This window comes from Podarcis muralis, chromosome 2 (assembly GCF_964188315.1).
Source record: "Podarcis muralis chromosome 2, rPodMur119.hap1.1, whole genome shotgun sequence".
In the NCBI taxonomy this organism is placed as follows: Eukaryota; Metazoa; Chordata; class Lepidosauria; order Squamata; family Lacertidae; genus Podarcis; species Podarcis muralis.
The window spans coordinates 103,943,687-103,960,126 of NC_135656.1; the positions used below are offsets into that span (position 1 = coordinate 103,943,687).

The 16,440-nt window shown below is 43.7% G+C and overlaps 1 protein-coding gene across 3 annotated transcripts in view; it reads right to left on the reverse strand.

Moving 5' to 3' along the window:
• Window positions 1-4,206: 4,206 nt before the first annotated feature.
• Window positions 4,207-16,440, reverse strand: part of QRICH1 (glutamine rich 1) — a 28,544-nt gene continuing 16,310 nt past the window's right edge. For all 3 annotated transcript variants that reach the window (XM_028719636.2, XM_028719634.2, XM_028719635.2), the window contains 7 exons: window positions 13,062-13,239; window positions 11,870-12,024; window positions 11,141-11,255; window positions 9,938-10,046; window positions 8,960-9,111; window positions 7,294-7,384; window positions 4,207-5,183 (listed from right to left, as the gene is read on the reverse strand). In XM_028719636.2, coding sequence (XP_028575469.1) covers window positions 4,991-5,183; window positions 7,294-7,384; window positions 8,960-9,111; window positions 9,938-10,046; window positions 11,141-11,255; window positions 11,870-12,024; window positions 13,062-13,239 — 993 coding nt within the window. In that variant the 3' untranslated portion in view covers window positions 4,207-4,990. The remainder of the gene's footprint in view (window positions 5,184-7,293; window positions 7,385-8,959; window positions 9,112-9,937; window positions 10,047-11,140; window positions 11,256-11,869; window positions 12,025-13,061; window positions 13,240-16,440) is intronic.

Here is a 16,440-nt window from a genome sequence, read left to right on the forward strand (position 1 = left end):
AAAGGGAAAAGAATCTGGATGTACATTTCCAAAATATAAAATAAAAAATAAAATAAAACCTACATACAGCAAGTGTTTTGTGTTGTGTAGGCGCCTATGATGCTAGCCTGCTTCCTAAAATATCACTAGTTAATTAGGTCTATAAATTACCATATAGCATATATTCAACACACACAAAAAAACAGCGACAATTTGTTGTTGACAAAGGACAGCTGGACATATAAAGGGCCCCATTACCTTCAGTAGCTTAGGGCCTCATGAAAACTAAATCCAGCCCTGGTGTGCGGGTGGTGGGGCACCGGCTTCTGAAGAATGAAGGTTAAATTCCTTATTAAAAACAAACAAACCCAAGGCTCGAGATTCTCCAAAAAACCTGCCATGGGGTGCCAACACGTCAAGCAAGCTGTGCCAACCTGCCTTGGCAGCAGAGTGCAGGCGCCAGTACTCAGCCACTAGCTGCCTCCTTCCCTTCAAACTGGGGAGGGGAGGGAGGGTATCCACTTCGCTTCGCCACTACCCCAGCCCGACTTTGGTCCAGAGGCAACCTCAATAAGTCTTGCAGTAATCCAATACTGTGAACAGCTTTGACGGGCTGTTTTGATGGATGGCCGGGGGTGGGGGAGAGAGATTTAGTGGAAAACCTATTTGCAGCCTTTTATCGAGGTACTCCACATTCTTTAAACAACACCGACTGTCCCCCCACCCGCAAAAAAAAGGCTGCTGGGAGGGAGAGGGAGAGAACCACCAGGAGTGTTTCGTTGCTGTTGCTTGAGTACAATAGCCCCTTTTCCACATGGCTCCAGATAGCCTACACGGCTCTCTTCCCATTTTGCCCTCGCAACTGCCCTTAAAGATTGAGTGGTGTAAGGTCACCCAGGGAGCTCCACTGCTGGGTGATGTGAAAACCCTGGTCTCAGTTCTTCCTCGAACAGGCAAACCACTACTCCAGCCTTTCTCAGAGTTCTGGTACTGAAAACCAAATTCCTGGCCTGATATGTGCCCAGAATTAAGGAATAAAGCATGTCCAAACACTGTTATGTAATTATTTTGGCTCACCTTAGCATTCTTGAAAAAGCAAGCAGCTCACAAAAGCTTATACTCTTGTAAATTTGTTGTGTCATTTAAAATGCCACAACTCACTCTCCCCCCCCCCAAAAAAAAAACACACACACTCTGGTCCAGAAAAGAACCTCAGCATCAAAACTTTCCATATTGAAGCTGTAAGGAATTTTATTTTTCTCATGCGTTTCCACAAGGAGCTCACAATTCCTTTCATCATTAACCACTTTGAGGTGAGCTGAAAGATCATGGGCTTCATAGCCATGGATATTCTCTTCCTCCCACTCCACCCCAGCTATACACACCTGTATAAATATGAAACAGGTCTTCAGAGTTCTCAGATCTAGTTATCTGTGCTGCATTAAATCTCCCCAACTGCCTTCATTTGCTTGCATTTTCATAATGTACTATATTCTATAGCCCAATTGAATTGTGGAATTTGTTTATATCCAAGTTTGCCTACATATATTATGATACTCAAAAGTTCAGGGAATGAAATTAGGCAGCACTTAGAAATTACTTACCCCTTTTCAAAATTCAGGGACTAGAGGTGCTGTTGAAATAGCATGCATGACAAAAAGTGTGTAGTTTGAAAGCACATCAGTGTTAAGTAGATAGGTACCGCTGCGACGGGAAGGTAAATGGCGTTTCCGTGCGCTCTGGCACTCGTCATGGTGTCCCATTATGCCTGAGGTGGTTTAGTCATGCTGGCCACATGACCCAGAAGCTGTCTGCAGACAAACGCCAGCTCCCTTGGCCTGAAAAGCGAGAGGAGCACTGCAGCCCATAATCATCTTTGACTGGAGTTAACCGTCCAGGGGTCCTTTACCTTTTATTTCATACATATGCATGAGGATGCTAGACATCTGTGTTGCTCAAAGACAACCCCATGAGAATTACATTGACCCAGGAAAACACATCTGAGGGTCAGGTGTGTTTGAGAGCTGAGAGAGAAAAACCCTTTTCTGAGATTTGGGCTCTTGGCCCTCCATGCAGGGCTATCTGTTATTCTGCAGGCTTCATGTACTGGCTATTTTTTCCAAGTCTAAAAAGTCCCGCCCCCCCCTTCATTCCAAATTCTGCATTAAAGGAAGGAGGGGCCAAGAAAACCTTTAACAGATAGTAAAGCTGCCCTCTGCTGCAATCTACAGTGGTGCCCCACAAGACGAATGCCTCGCAAGACAAAAAACTCGCTAGACGACAGGGTTTTCCGTTTTTTTAGTCGTTCGGCAAGACAAATTTCCCTTGTGAGTTCTTGCGAGTTTGTTTCCTTTTTCTTAAAGCCGCTAAGCCGTTAATAGCCGCTAAGCCGCTAATAGCCGTGCTTCGCAAAACGAAAAAACCGCAAGACGAAGAGACTCGCGGAACGGATTAATTTCGTCTTGCGAGGCACCACTGTACCTACAACTGCACCCTTAAATTTACACACTGTTCAGAAAATGTGGGGATTATAGTAGAGGATTAGAGACTTCAACTCCAGGGTGGGAAACCTCTGGCCCTCCTGAAATTGTTAGACAGTCCAGCCAGCATGGGCAATGGTCAGGGATAATAGCTGTAGTTCAACAGCAGTGGACCTAAATTTCCCCAGACCTGACTTAACCCCAAACCCAATCTTTATATTACACTTTGCCACCTTCTCTGCCAAGATTTAACACCAATTTGGATAAACGAGATCTGAGTTGTGCCCAATGATATTTATCCTATGTGCCAAGCTTTATCCACAGCACAAAAATTGATTTTGGTAGTTAATACAGGAATCTGTGGTTATCTGAAAAATACATAGGAGCTACTGAAAGTGAACCCACATGCGAACACGTGCTCCCAGCTTTCCTCCCCTTTCCAAGTTCAGCATTACATGCAACTGTTGTCAAGGAAGACAACAAAGTGGAGTTCCTGAATGCAGTTAATCCAATCCTGGATTAAAATATGATTTGCAATGGTTATAGAGAACGCAAAATTCAGACAGAAAGGGGTGCAATGGGAATGGGCCATTGAAGCATGTAGCAAAGTAGCAAAAGCAATTCAATGCGAACAAAGTGTGATGTGATGCACACCAGGTGTCTGTCTCTGTGTGTGTGTGTGTGTGTGTGTGTGTGTGTGTCTTAATTTCACATACACTCATGGGTCTGAACAATTTAATAATTTTCTAAAAATGAAGATGTTGACTCATTATGCTGCAGCGATGAAAAGGGTGGATTCCATACCAGTTATCATTTGGAAATTAAATGAAAATAAAACTGCATATATCATGACATTATACAAATCTGTGGTGAAACTGCTTGGAATAGTGTGTACAGGGCACCTTACATCAGAAAGTATACCGTAGAGCTGGAAAAGTTTAAGAAAGGGGTAACCAAAATGCTTTAGGGGCTATGGCAACTCCCCTATGAGGAAAGATCGCATTTTAGTTTAGAGAAAATTGAGGAGGAGACGTAATAGAAGCATGTAACATTATGCATAGTGTAGAGAAAGTGGATAGAAAGGCGTATTTCAACCTCTCTCATGATACCAGAAGTTAGCGATATCCAATGAAGCTGAACGCTGGAAGATTCAGGAAAGAATGACACACACCACAGAGTTCAACTATGGACATCACTCCCACAAAATGTAGTGTGGCCACCAACCTGGATGGTTTTAAAAGAGGTTTAGAGAAATTCATGGAGGATCAGGCTATCAACAGCTCCTCGTCATGATTGCTGTGTACTACTACCTCCAGTCTCAGGCGCAGCATGTCTTTGAACACCAACTGCTGGAGCAACATGAGTAGGGAAAGTACTTATGTTCAGCGGCAGACTTCCAAAAGGCACCTGTTTCGCCACTGTGGGAGCAGGATGCTGGGTGATGCTGGGCCTTCATTCTGATCCAGCAGGACTCTTCAGGTTACAAACACTTCGAGTTACTAAACCCAGTAGTAGTACCTCGGGTTGAGAACTTTGCCCCAGGGCGAGAACGGAAATCGCGCGCCAATGGCGCGGCGGCAGCAGAAGGCACCGTTAGCGAAAGCACGCCTCAGGTTAAGAACGGTTTCGGGTTGAGAACGGACCTTCAGAACGAATTAAGTTCATAACCCGAGGTACCGCTATACTAATATTCTGTGGACAGCTTTACATTTGTTTCCCCCAAATAAACACACATTGTTCAATGGCATGTTGAAAAGACGTGCTCGTCATTCTTAATAAACAACTAGCATAAGAATACATTAAGAGAAACAGGGTGGTATCTTTATATGATACACAAGTGTATGTTACAAGAATTCCATCAGGCACAGGAGCCTCAAGGTTTTAAGGCCTCAACATCAGGCCAAGAAAGAAAGAAAGAAAAAGAAAGAAAGAGAGAGAGAGATTGAGAGAGAGAGAGAGAGAGAGAGAAGTGTGGTAGTTTGTACTTAACATCTAAAAATGTCACTTTTAAGTTCTTAATAGAAATTGTTTTTCTTTTTCCTTATAAATCATAATTGCAGGTCACTCTCCTCTCCCCTCCAGAACATGTCAGTTTCTGAGCACAAGGAAACTGCAAACTGCCTCTCTTGGCCGATATCCACCATTTCCCGCTCTTTCCAAGTGCATGAGCTCCAAAGCAATGGCCCAGCTAGGCCAAGTCCCTCAATTAGATTTGTTTCATTTTCTTCACATCATAAAAAATCCCAAAGTCAATCTACGGCACCTCACAGCTCCCAGAGAAAGAACGAAGCCCCCAATGCGTCCAGAAGGCTGATGCAGTTGGGTCAGATACACAATGGGGAGGGTCTCCTTTAAACAGAAGAAGCCTAAAAGGGCTTCATAACTACACCAATTAAAAAAAAAACCGGGGAAAAAAACCTTAGGCATCTCCTTTAGTGTAAAAGGCTGTACAATTGATCCTGGCCTTATGGCCTGGCCTTCCCTCCCACCCTGTCCTACCCTCACCCTTTTTCTGAGCTGGGAGGGATGCCTTAGTGCATGGTGCTGGCATTCGCCACAGCAATAGCTGCCTGAATCTCTCGTATCACCAGAATCCGGGTAAGCATCTGCTCCATCTGCTCTCGACTGATTGGCTGGATGGAATACCAGATAGGGCTGTTGGGAGCCACCACTGGTTCAGGAGTCAAATAGAATGTATCGTTCCGGCCTTTCACGCTCTGGGGGCTGAGAAGACAGAGAAAATCGTTAAGCAATTACTTTGACAGCATACACTTGAAACAGCTATGAACACTATCTTACAAACATCTACGTTTTTTCTGAACCTCCAAAGGATCCACATGTAACACAATACAAAAAGGGACGTCCTGATCATTTCAACCTCCATTTTACAACAGTTTAAGCTGGCTGTGGCATTGAAGACGAAAACTGGAGAGTAAGGACAGGCCTTCCCATCAGGTTTTCTGCTCTAGCACCTGTCTCCCCTCTTATGTCTGCACCCCCCCCCCATTACATCTGCAACCCTAGCCTTTGGTAATACATTTCAAAGTATTCGAAAAAGGGTGAATTGTGAGTGCACAGGAATTCAGGTCGTATCTGAAATGCCTAATTTCATAGAATCATAGAGTTGGAAGAGACCACAAGGGCCATCGAGTCCAACCCCCTGCCAAGCAGGTGCATTCTTTACATTCTACACCACAGACTTCTCACACTAACTTGGAGGTTTCACCGGGCTTTGGAAATGAAGAGCAAGTACAAAAAAGTTTTTAAAGACTAGAAACTGCCAGTCACTAATCAACATGTTGGGCACCTTTTTCCACAGTGCCCCACCAATATACAGTGGTACCTCGCAAGATGAACGCCTCGCAAGACGGAAAACCCGCTAGACGAAAGGGTTTTCCGTTTTGGAGGCGCTTCGCAAAACGAATTTCCCTATGGGCTTGCTTCGCAAGACGACAGCCCATAGGGAAATCTCCGGGACAGCGGGGAAGCGCAGCGCGTCTTCCCCGCTGTCCTCGGACCTCCTCTGAAGGCTGGCGGCGGGGCGGGGACAGCTCCTCCCGCCGCCGCGGGCTTCGGAACGATGCCCCGATGCCGGGGGCGGGCGGGAACGCCTCCCCCCGCCCCCCGCCATCGGGACCATGCCCCGATGCCGGGCGGCGGGGACGGGGCAGGGCATGGTCACCGCCGCCAGCGTTTAAAAGCACTCTGGGGAAAGAAGCGAAGCGCACTGCTTTCCCCGAGCATCGGGAAATCCGGCGGGGGTCCTTGGGATTCCCTCCCAGCCCCCGCCTTTAAAAGCACTCCGGGGAAAGCAGCAAAGCTTGGACCCTCGCCGGACTTCAAAAGAGCTGTGGGAAGTCCGGGGGGGTCCTTGGGATTCCCTCCCAGCCCCCGCCTTTAAAAGCACTCCGGGGAAAGCAGCAAAGCGCGGCGCGCTTTGTTGCTTTCCCCGGAGTGCTTTTAAACGCAGGCGGCTGGGAGGGAATCCCTTGGACCCTCGCCGGACTTCAAAAGAGCTGCGGGAAGTCCGGGGGGGTCCAAGGGATTCCCTCACCGCCGCCCACCTTTAGAAGCGCTCGGGGAAAGCAGCGCGCTTCGCTGCTTTCCCCAGAGTCCTTTTAAACGCAGGCGGCAGTGAGGGAATCCCTTGGACCCCCTCCGGACTTCCCGCAGCTCTTTTGAAGTCCGGTGGGGGGAGAAGGGCTTTTCTTCCTACCGCCAGCCTTCAGAACAGCCTTCTGAAGGCTGGCGGTGGGAAGAAAAGCCCTTGTCCCCCCCCCCCCCAGCCTTCAGAAGAGGTCAGGGGACAGACTGTCCCCGGACCTGGTCTGAAGGCGGTTTCCCTAGGAACGCATTAATTGATTTTCAATGCATTCCTATGGGAAACCGTGCATCGCAAGACGAAAAACTCGCAAGACGAAGAGACTTGCGGAACGAATTAATTTCGTCTTGCGAGGCACCACTGTACCTCCATCTATTTTATAGACCTCTGCCAGGGACATCAAGTTCCAGTTTACTCAATACAAAGTGTTTGCCCACTTCAAACACACTATGTTATATACCCAAACTCTTTCCAATAAAACACAGTGTCAAGAATTATGCAATGCCCAGCATTTAAAATAAAATAAGCTACACTACAAGCCTCTCAATATGCATGCCATTAAGTCTGCATTTTTGACAATTCAAGTAGGAAGTATAAGGTAGTCTTCTTTATACAAGGTCATCACTCCAATAAATTAATAGGCAAGTTTGATTAAAACAGTAGAAAGTACACACAAACCCTGAACATCCAGATAGTTATCCTTCTGTGGCTCTGGATGTCAGGAACACTTACCATTTGAAGAGGTAGAAGTCATAGAGCTTTATAGGACACCTCAAGGGATTCTCTGGGTTTTCTGTCTGTTCTGCATACATGTCATCAGTAACTGCAAGTCAATCCCAACAATACAGAACATCAGAAACCTTGTAGGTGAAGTTGATGTCAGTAAAACCTAAGTAAACCCACAATTTGAAAAGATGGGATACAGCAACACCAATGGCTTTCTTGCTGCAAATGGACTACTATTCTGTTACCATTAAACGAAGAACACATCCATTGCTACCTGTGCTTTTTTGTAGTTCTGTTTACATTCAAACATAAATATCTCAGTGTGTTATCTAGTTCTTAGCAAGGAGGTAGGAGTCCTACTTATCAAAAAACATTCCAGGACAGTTTGGTGGTCAAAGCTTCACCTTCTTTGCAGTAGGATCCATGGCAGTATCATTCATGGAAAGGTTTTCCATCTGGACTAAAAGGTCCCAGTCTTCAGTTTAAACCTATCTTTAGCTGTTTTATGTACTGTTTTAAAACTATTTATAGCTGTTTTTATGGTATGTTTCTAAACTGCCTTGAGACAAGTGTAAAAGGTAATAAATAAATAAGAAGGAAAAGCAACTGGGGCTCCACAGAGAATCTCTGAATTAACAGTAACAGAACTGTGCCCCCAAGAGCAGCCCAGGGGCATACAGAGCAAGGAAGCAAGCACCACTACATTGTCATCTCAGAAGCTTGGCATGCCTAAAGCTTTTAGATGCTGTTTTGATACATTTAGGATGCGGGTGGTGCTGTGGTCTAAACCACTGAGCCTAGGGCTTGCCAATCGGGAGGTCGGCGGTTCGAATCCCCACGACGGGGTGTGCTCCCGTTGCTCGGTCCCAGCTCCTGCCAACCTAACAGTTTGAAAGCACGTCAACGTGCAAGTAGATAAATAGGTACTGCTCTGGCAGGAAGGTAAATAGTGTTTCCATGCGCTGCTCTGTTTCGCCAGAAGCAGCTTAGTCATGCTGGCCACATGACCCGGAAAAACTGTCTGCAGACGAACGTCAGCTACCTTGGCCAGTAAAGCGAGATGAGTGCCACAACCCTAGAGTCGCTCGCGGCTGGACTTAACTGTCAGGGGTCCTTTACCTTTTATATATATATATACATTTAATTAATATTCCATTTTCCAACCACAAACAACTAGCTTTGATATAACCCTATTAATAACAGTAAGCTACACACATGCACTCATTTCAGTAAATGCCAAGGTAATACAGCAAAGGACCTTCAATAAAATGTATGAATGCAAAGAAGTATTTTTGTTTGCAGAAAGTAAGAGAAAAGCATCATTACCAAAAGAAAAAAATCCCCACTGTGTGCTACAGTTGATCTTCAGGGATGATGGCATCTGCAACAGGACTTGCATCTGCAGATCAAATACCTGTGATATCTCATAATAAAGTTCCATGATATAGTAAGTCCCAGTCCCAGAAGGTGGCTTTGTAATCAATCACCATCAGCACCAGAAATTGTCTAGCCATACTCACCACCCAGGCATACTGGGCTGCAAATTTAATTATGAATCCCATTTTTTTGTCTTCCTTTAAACCTGTGGTTCCCTCTCGAGAGAGAGAGATTTGCAAAACAAATATGATCAGCTACTTAAAGCACAGGTTTATTTTTCCATGTTAAGTTCTACCTTTCTGGCCTGCCTGGTGTATGCCAAGTGCCTTCAGGTACCGGATGCTCGTACTCTTATCCTTGGGATTGGAAGGGTTCTTCTTGGTCTGCCTCAAAACCTTTGAAAAGGCCAACTTCATATGCTGGTCTACTGTTTTCAACAGGAAGTATCTGAACATGGAAAAGGTGGAAAAGGTGGAGGGCACAGATCAGTTAAAGATGCACAATAAATCTTAACTTTTCCAACACTGGCAGAAAAAACCTTTTTTCCTATCAGGAACAAAACAAGGCTCTTAATAGCCAACATTTGATGGCGTGTGAGGTTTTTAAAACGTGCATTTATTTCAACAGACATATACAATTCAATAGACAGCTCATCTGACATGTTTTATAAGCAATAGTTAGCATCAAATGGGTGATGTGAACTGAGGTGGTCATACAAATCCATGAAGGATACAGCTAACAATGGCTACTAGTCTCAATAGCTAAATGGGATCTCCGTATTTTGGGACAGTATAACCCAAATAACAGGAAGCGGTCGCAGGATAGAGCACCAACATCATACTTCAGTGAACTCCCAGAAACACTGGGCTGGTCACTCTGGAAACAGAATGCTAGACTGATTGCTGTCATGCATTCAAAGACTGATTATACTTACACACATAAACACATGTACGTGTGTGCGAGAGAGTGATAGAGAAACTTAGAACAACCATGTAAAGAAGTCAGAACTATGACCATATTGCACACTGGGGAAGACTGAATTTTCCGATGGCCACCTAGTAAGTTCACTGAAGAAGGAAGACTGGAGACCTGCTGGTTCACTGGTTCATCTTGTAGTTAACTATGCCAAACTAGCTCTGATAGCTCATACCAAAATGCATCTAAGTAATTCTTCATTGGTAGTTTGTGCTCACATATGCACATTAATTCACAGTTCACTACTAAAGAATAGGCTTCCACAAAGAAGGCATCTTTCCTGACAATTAGTACTTACTTTGTGTTAAAAAACATGAGCGTCGTCAGCAAGGTGGCAGGAGAGTGAGCTCCAAGCTGCTTACACTCCCACAGCATCTCTTCTGTCACATGGTTAGGAAGAACATAGCCTGTGAAGATCAGAAGATAATTTCAACAGATGTATGGAAACCAAGCAGCATCTCCAATCAATTACCCCAAAGTTCCTATTAAGAGAGAAAACTAATTTACAAAGGTTTGACTAGCGACAGCAGCTCCTACATATAGCATACATTTCAGTTTACAATGACATCAAGTCTAAGTAGCTGGTTTGATATTTCTAACAAATAGTTTCTAAGTACAGCTTATTTGGATACAACTCAGAATAGACCCAATGACACTGATGGACCTAAGTTAACCATGTTAATTACTTTTAGTGTGTCCAAATAGAATGTTAGACCCTATGTAGCTCTGTAGCATTATACACTCAAAAATACTTCCTGCTATCTTGTTGCAACTACTATGCAAGCATATCATTCCACAAAGATAAAGGCAGAGACATTGGCTTGCCTAACTTATGATGCCCTAAACATTCTAGAACCAGTTCTCACAGGGAATGCCATCTCCTCAAAAAATCAACAACTTCAAATTCCATCTCACCAGAACAGGCTTTACGAGCAGAAGACCTTTCTCAATTAGCACCCCAAAGCTTTGGGACACTTCCAAGAGTTATTCATTTGTGCTCCCGCTGTCTCGTGACATTCTGGAAACAGATGAGGACTATTCCGTTCTGCTTCTGAATGTTAGCCTTACCATACGTTTTCATTGTTTCAAGCTCTGTTATAAAATTCTACCATATGGCATCAGATCAGTAGAGTTTGGGCAGATGTAAGAAGAGAACCAGATGGCTGGGATGAGCCCGGCAAAAACTACAGCGAAGGCTGCACCATGTGTGCCCAGATGTGGTTCCATCCATATTGAATAATGCAAACCTACATTTTGTACTATAGACAATATATTGGAAAGTAACAATATGGGTCCAGCTACCCGGGGATACCCGTACTTCTCTGCAGAAAAGCAAGGACAATTTGGGGCCTAGAAGTCTAGTACAAAAAGCAATTATTTGAATTTATTGCAGATTCTTCCTAGGTCAATTAAGGGAGCATTCCTCTTCAAATGTTCTCTGAGGACCACGGTGTCTAGACAGTGGTCACCAAGCCTATCTGTGGACTGAAGAGTCTCTTACCAAGAGGAGTGACCCGAGGCTGCACCTCCTTGAGCACTTCATGTAACCACTCAGTGAACCGTATGTAATATAGATCAGAAAAAATGTCATCGACTCGCCCGTTTTCAAATAGATACTGCAAGAAACAGTTACACAGAGGTCAGGCAAACCTGCTCCTCATAGAATTTTTTTTTAAATACAAAACAATCAGTTAGTTAGACTGTCTGTGTGTTTGAAGTGTACATGTGAAACATGAGGATTAGAAATCCTTCACCCCCCTGCTGACAACAGAGATTAGGAATCACCTAACAAACTCAACATTAACTCTCTAGCTTCAGTTTTACTTATCACGCCTTCCTATGTAAATCCCATAGTGCACAACAAACACATTTATTCAAAGAGCCTGAAAGGCTAGGCCATGAAGCACCTGAAACTCAGATTAATGGGATTACTATTTACAAAGCATTAAAGTGATATTGGGCTAATTTCCAGAATTTGCAGCTATTAATAGTTTGTTTCTATGCATAATGATTATTAGAGTATGTTTAGTAATGTGCCACTCTAAAGATCAGAACAGCATCCAGTCAAGCGTTCTCAAGTGAAAGAGAAAACCAAGGATCTCAGGAGTGGAAGCCAATGTCTGCCTCTCTCACTCACTCTAGTCTTGCACAAGAATCCTCCTAGTGACAACATATGCCCAGCATACCACTTTTAACATTGTTTGCAGCAAGGGCTTCCAAAATACCATACCTTTTGAATACACAGGAAGATATAGTACAGAACCTCTGGATCATAGGGTTCACCTTCACTGTTGCGAGCTTCACGAGTCATTAAGCACAGCCCATAATTCAACTCTGCTACAGCAGAGGATATGAGATCTTCCTGGAATCTCAACAGCTGGCGTCCTGCAAACCATGGCACAGAAGGTTACTAATTGGCATTTCTCAACAGAGATGTCCTTTTTGTAGACTCAATCATGCTTTCCCGCTGCAACCTTCCCAATAAACCTATACCGTCACTTGCAAATATTTCTCCTTGTCCCCAGCATATACAAAGGTACCCCAAAATTTGCTTGAAATGGAAACTGAATGGATTTCAAACACTTGACTTGCCACTCAGAGAGTAAATTGACAATTCACAAATGGTTGAATATTCCTCAATAACAATGGGAAGGAGTCTGAGGTCAGGGTACCAATAGACAATTCAAAGTATGACTGACATTAGTATCCTTTTAAATCCTTATTGCTGTGTCAATGAAAAAAAATCCTGGGTGCCACAAACATTGCATATAAGCGTAACTGTTTTTAAAGTTAACAAGGCTTTTGTATTTTTATTTTAACCTAATACCTAACATACATAATGAAAGTTTGCCTTGCTTTGTAAACACACCAAAACAGATTCAAGAATGCAGCTAAGAATGAAATGAGCAAGAAGAGCAGAGACTCCATCACTTAGCAGAAAAGTTATTAAATGAGCTGAGCTGCCTGAAGGGAAAAGTTAAGCCCTGATCATTAGCAAGAACTCTAGAAACTGTTGATTATAGTGGCCTACACACACTCACTGTATATGATAACCCACCTGAAGCCCTTGTAATTCAGCAGCCTATAACACTAACTACCGTATTTTCCGCTCTATAAGACGCACCAGACCACAAGACGCCTAGTTTTTGGAGGAGGAAAAGAAAAAAAATATTCTGAATCTCAGAAGTCAGAACAGCAAGAGGGATCGCTGTGCAGTGAAAGCAGCAATCCCTCTTGCTGTTCTGGCTTCTGGGATAGCTGCACAGCCTGCATTCGCTCCATAAGACGCACACACATTTCCCCTTACTTTTTAGGAGGGGAAAAATGAGTCTTATAGAGCAAAAAATATGGTAATCTTTACAAAGCAAAAGATTCCTATTGTTTGAAAGATGGAGCAGTACTTCCCTGCTCACAACACTTACTGCCAATAGGTGCAAGCCTGTTCTGAGCCTCCTTCTCCAGCTCTGCATTTTTAGTCTGTGCCCAGCTCTTCCACACTTCTAGTCCCTCTTCTGGCTTGAGAGAGTGTGGAAGGAGAAGTTCAGGTGAAGGCTGAGGCTGTGGTTGCTGCTCAACTTCAGCAACCTGAACAGTTTGAGCCTGTGGAAAAAAGTCAATTCTGATCACATAGGTATGAAAAGCTTTAGCTTACCAGCACTGTAGCATCTTCCTCCAGCCTGCAGAGCTACTCACCGGACTTGAGTTCATTAGAAGAACTGTACTATATTTTATTTACACCCTGGCAGTTTTAATTGAACGGTCCTCCAGGCAGCTTATAAAATATTTCAATAAAGAGAAGTAAAGATAATAAAATTGATAATCTTCATAGGAGGTGGGTTCAGGCTGTTTGCTCTTCATTTAATTCTAATGCTCAGAAGCCCCTGGTATTTCACTACAAATACTGATCTCTCTCAATTCCATGTATTTAGCTTGCTACCTCATGACCACTGTGAACACGTCTTACAAAGTCAAAATGCAGAAACAAAACCCTGTGTAACATAGTGGCTACTGCCTTTGTTTGTTGCAACTACAGAGGTCTAGTTCAGAGAAGATAAGCTGAGCTCCCCCCCCCCCCCGCAAAAAGACCATGGTTTGTTGTCAAGTTCAAGCATTCCTTCCTCTTCTAATGAGGCCAGTTGCAAAGCAGACTGCTAATTTCTTAAAACCAGTTTTCCATAAAGTTACTTCAATTCTGGTTTGTGGGTTGCTGTCAAACCAGTTTCCTAGTTCAGACATTACTGTAAACTGATGTAAGAAACCGTCTTTGCAGCTGGGTACAAGAAGGAGATGTCAACAAACCTTGAATAAAAAAATTCCTTCCAGTAGCACCTTAAAGACCAACTAAGTTAGTTCTTGAATAATTAGAGATAAAACAGAGTGAACAGATTGCCCTCTGCTGGGGGAAAGCTGAATGCTAATCATTTTAGAAAATACATCTGCTAGCACAGAAACACAGGATCTGAAGGTCACTGCATCATCAGTTTGCCCACAGTTCTAAGTGCAATATTTCCATTAGAATAGATTTTTGTACAAGACGGCCCTGTGCCTAAGAGTAGCATACTATAAAGGTGCCCTGCCAAACTGTGATTTTGTATCTTAGTGCTGGCCAGGCAATTATTATAGTTTTCAGTTACAATCCTTTTGACAAAACAAGACAATAGTAATAAAACCAAAAATAAGGCTACCTACCTACCTGGATGTAGACTACGATCAGAACAAAACAATGTGATAGCAAAACATGAGAATGCTTCGGTCATTGATTATACACACTTACCTAAAGTCTTACCTAACCAAAACAACAGGGAATAAGGCTAATAGCTTAAGTTTTAATACAGGGGTCAGCAAACTTTTTCATCAGGGGGTCAGTCCACTGTCCCTCAGACCTCGTGAGGGGCTGGACTATATTTTTTGGGTGGAGGGGCAATGATGCAAGAGCACCATGAGCCCTGGTGGCTGCTTACCTGTGTCTTGCGAGTGGCAAGGGCTAGTGGCGGCAGTGAAGGGACGATGAGCGGTATGCGAAAGGGCTCCAGAGAGGGGCTGCTTAAAATGGCGGCCGCTCGAGCGCTGCTGCTGCTGCTGCTGGCACCAACAAAGCCCAGCCCCCTTCCTCCTCTAGGCAGGGCAGGGAGAAGCCAGGAGGAGGGAGGGAGGAGGCGCCAGCGCCACCATGTGAGGGAGAGGGAGGGAGAGGGAAAGAGCGCAAGCGTTGGCCATCCATGCGGCAATTCCTGGACCGTCCGCGGGCCGGATCCAAAAGGCAATTGGGCCTGATCCAGCCAGCGGACTTTAGTTTGCTGACCCATGTTTTAATACTTGACCCCCTTCCATATTTGACATGCCTAGCAGTGAGAGGGCAAGAAAGCATAAACATTTAGAAGTTTGAATAGCTTAACTGAAACCTATACAAGACTGATAGCAGTGCCCTGCTCCCAATTTCCTATAATCCTTCTCTTCTACTTTTTCCTTCCCCTCTTTTCATATCCCACGTTTAACATACAATTCATTCATTTTAAATGGTGCATTTTCAGTTCAAGAGGAATTGAGCTGGTATTTTGACATTGTGATAAAAACCTCTAAAGCAGGTGTGGCTAACCAGTGGCTCCCCAGATATTATTGAGAATACTTCCATCATTCCTGACCATCAGTCACAATGGCTGGGGGCAGGGAGAATTATTATCTCAGCTAGGACACAGGTTAGTTCTAAATTAGCTCTAAATTGTGATCAATATATGAGATCTTATAGTAAGAATACCCCAGCAGATTAAAAAAAACAAAATAAGAAGCCCATTCCACATTGAGCCTCTGGATCAGCAAATTCTGCCTACAAGAAGAATGCTGAGTCACAATAGCTCCACAGCCAATCTCTGTGCTTAATTTTAGCAGGCTGAACTATTAGCAATTTTGAAAAAAGGACTGGCTATCAATAGAAGATAAGGGCAGTAACTGCCACATGATTATGCCAAACTCTGCCTCAATTCTGTGCATTCCTCTATCCTTACATTGTCATTTTGTGACTGATGAATCTCAGTAATTTTCTGCCCTCTCAAGTAAGCACTGAGGGTAGTAAGTTTGAGAACTCCTGCTCCATTTTAAACCACTCAGGTTAAAAGCAACAGCAGCCAAGGAATCTTCTGAGTTTTTAATATCTCAAAGACCCAACTCTAAAAGTTGTGATCAGAATAATCTCCCTAGAAAGATACACTTGCACCTCTGAAACAATAGTAGCTTTTAATTTCTATTGCCTTTCTTCACCCTGCCTCCTTATTCTTCCTGGCTTTTTTCTTCTTGCTTATCCTTTTGTTAGTCTCAAGAGCCATTCTGTTTTAGCTCCCAATTTACTGAATATATAGCTGGTACTTTACCAAGCAATGTTGAGGCTTAATAAAAGTTACTGTTGTGCAAGATCAATTCTCTAAAGTGAAAATTGTACCAGTGGGGTAGATGGCACACAGAAAGTAGTCTGGTTGAAGACAAAAGAAATGCAAGAAACAACATGGGAGTTGAGAAAATTTGGCGATGCTACTGGACCCAACAAGGATTGGCCTCAGTAAGTCTAGAATAAATAACTTGCAATCTTCTGCATGCTCTAAGACAACACCAAAACCCTCCTAAAATCTCATGGACTAATATCAGAGTAGCTGTGGGAACCCAACACTCTCGCAAGTCAGGCTGCAAGTTATGTTAGAGAACCACAAAAATGTTACATTTTGCTTTCTAGCAAAAATTTGGCACAATAAACAGAGAACAGAGAAATCCAATTAAGTTTATATTTCACTGGAAGTACTTAAAGAGCTTAGA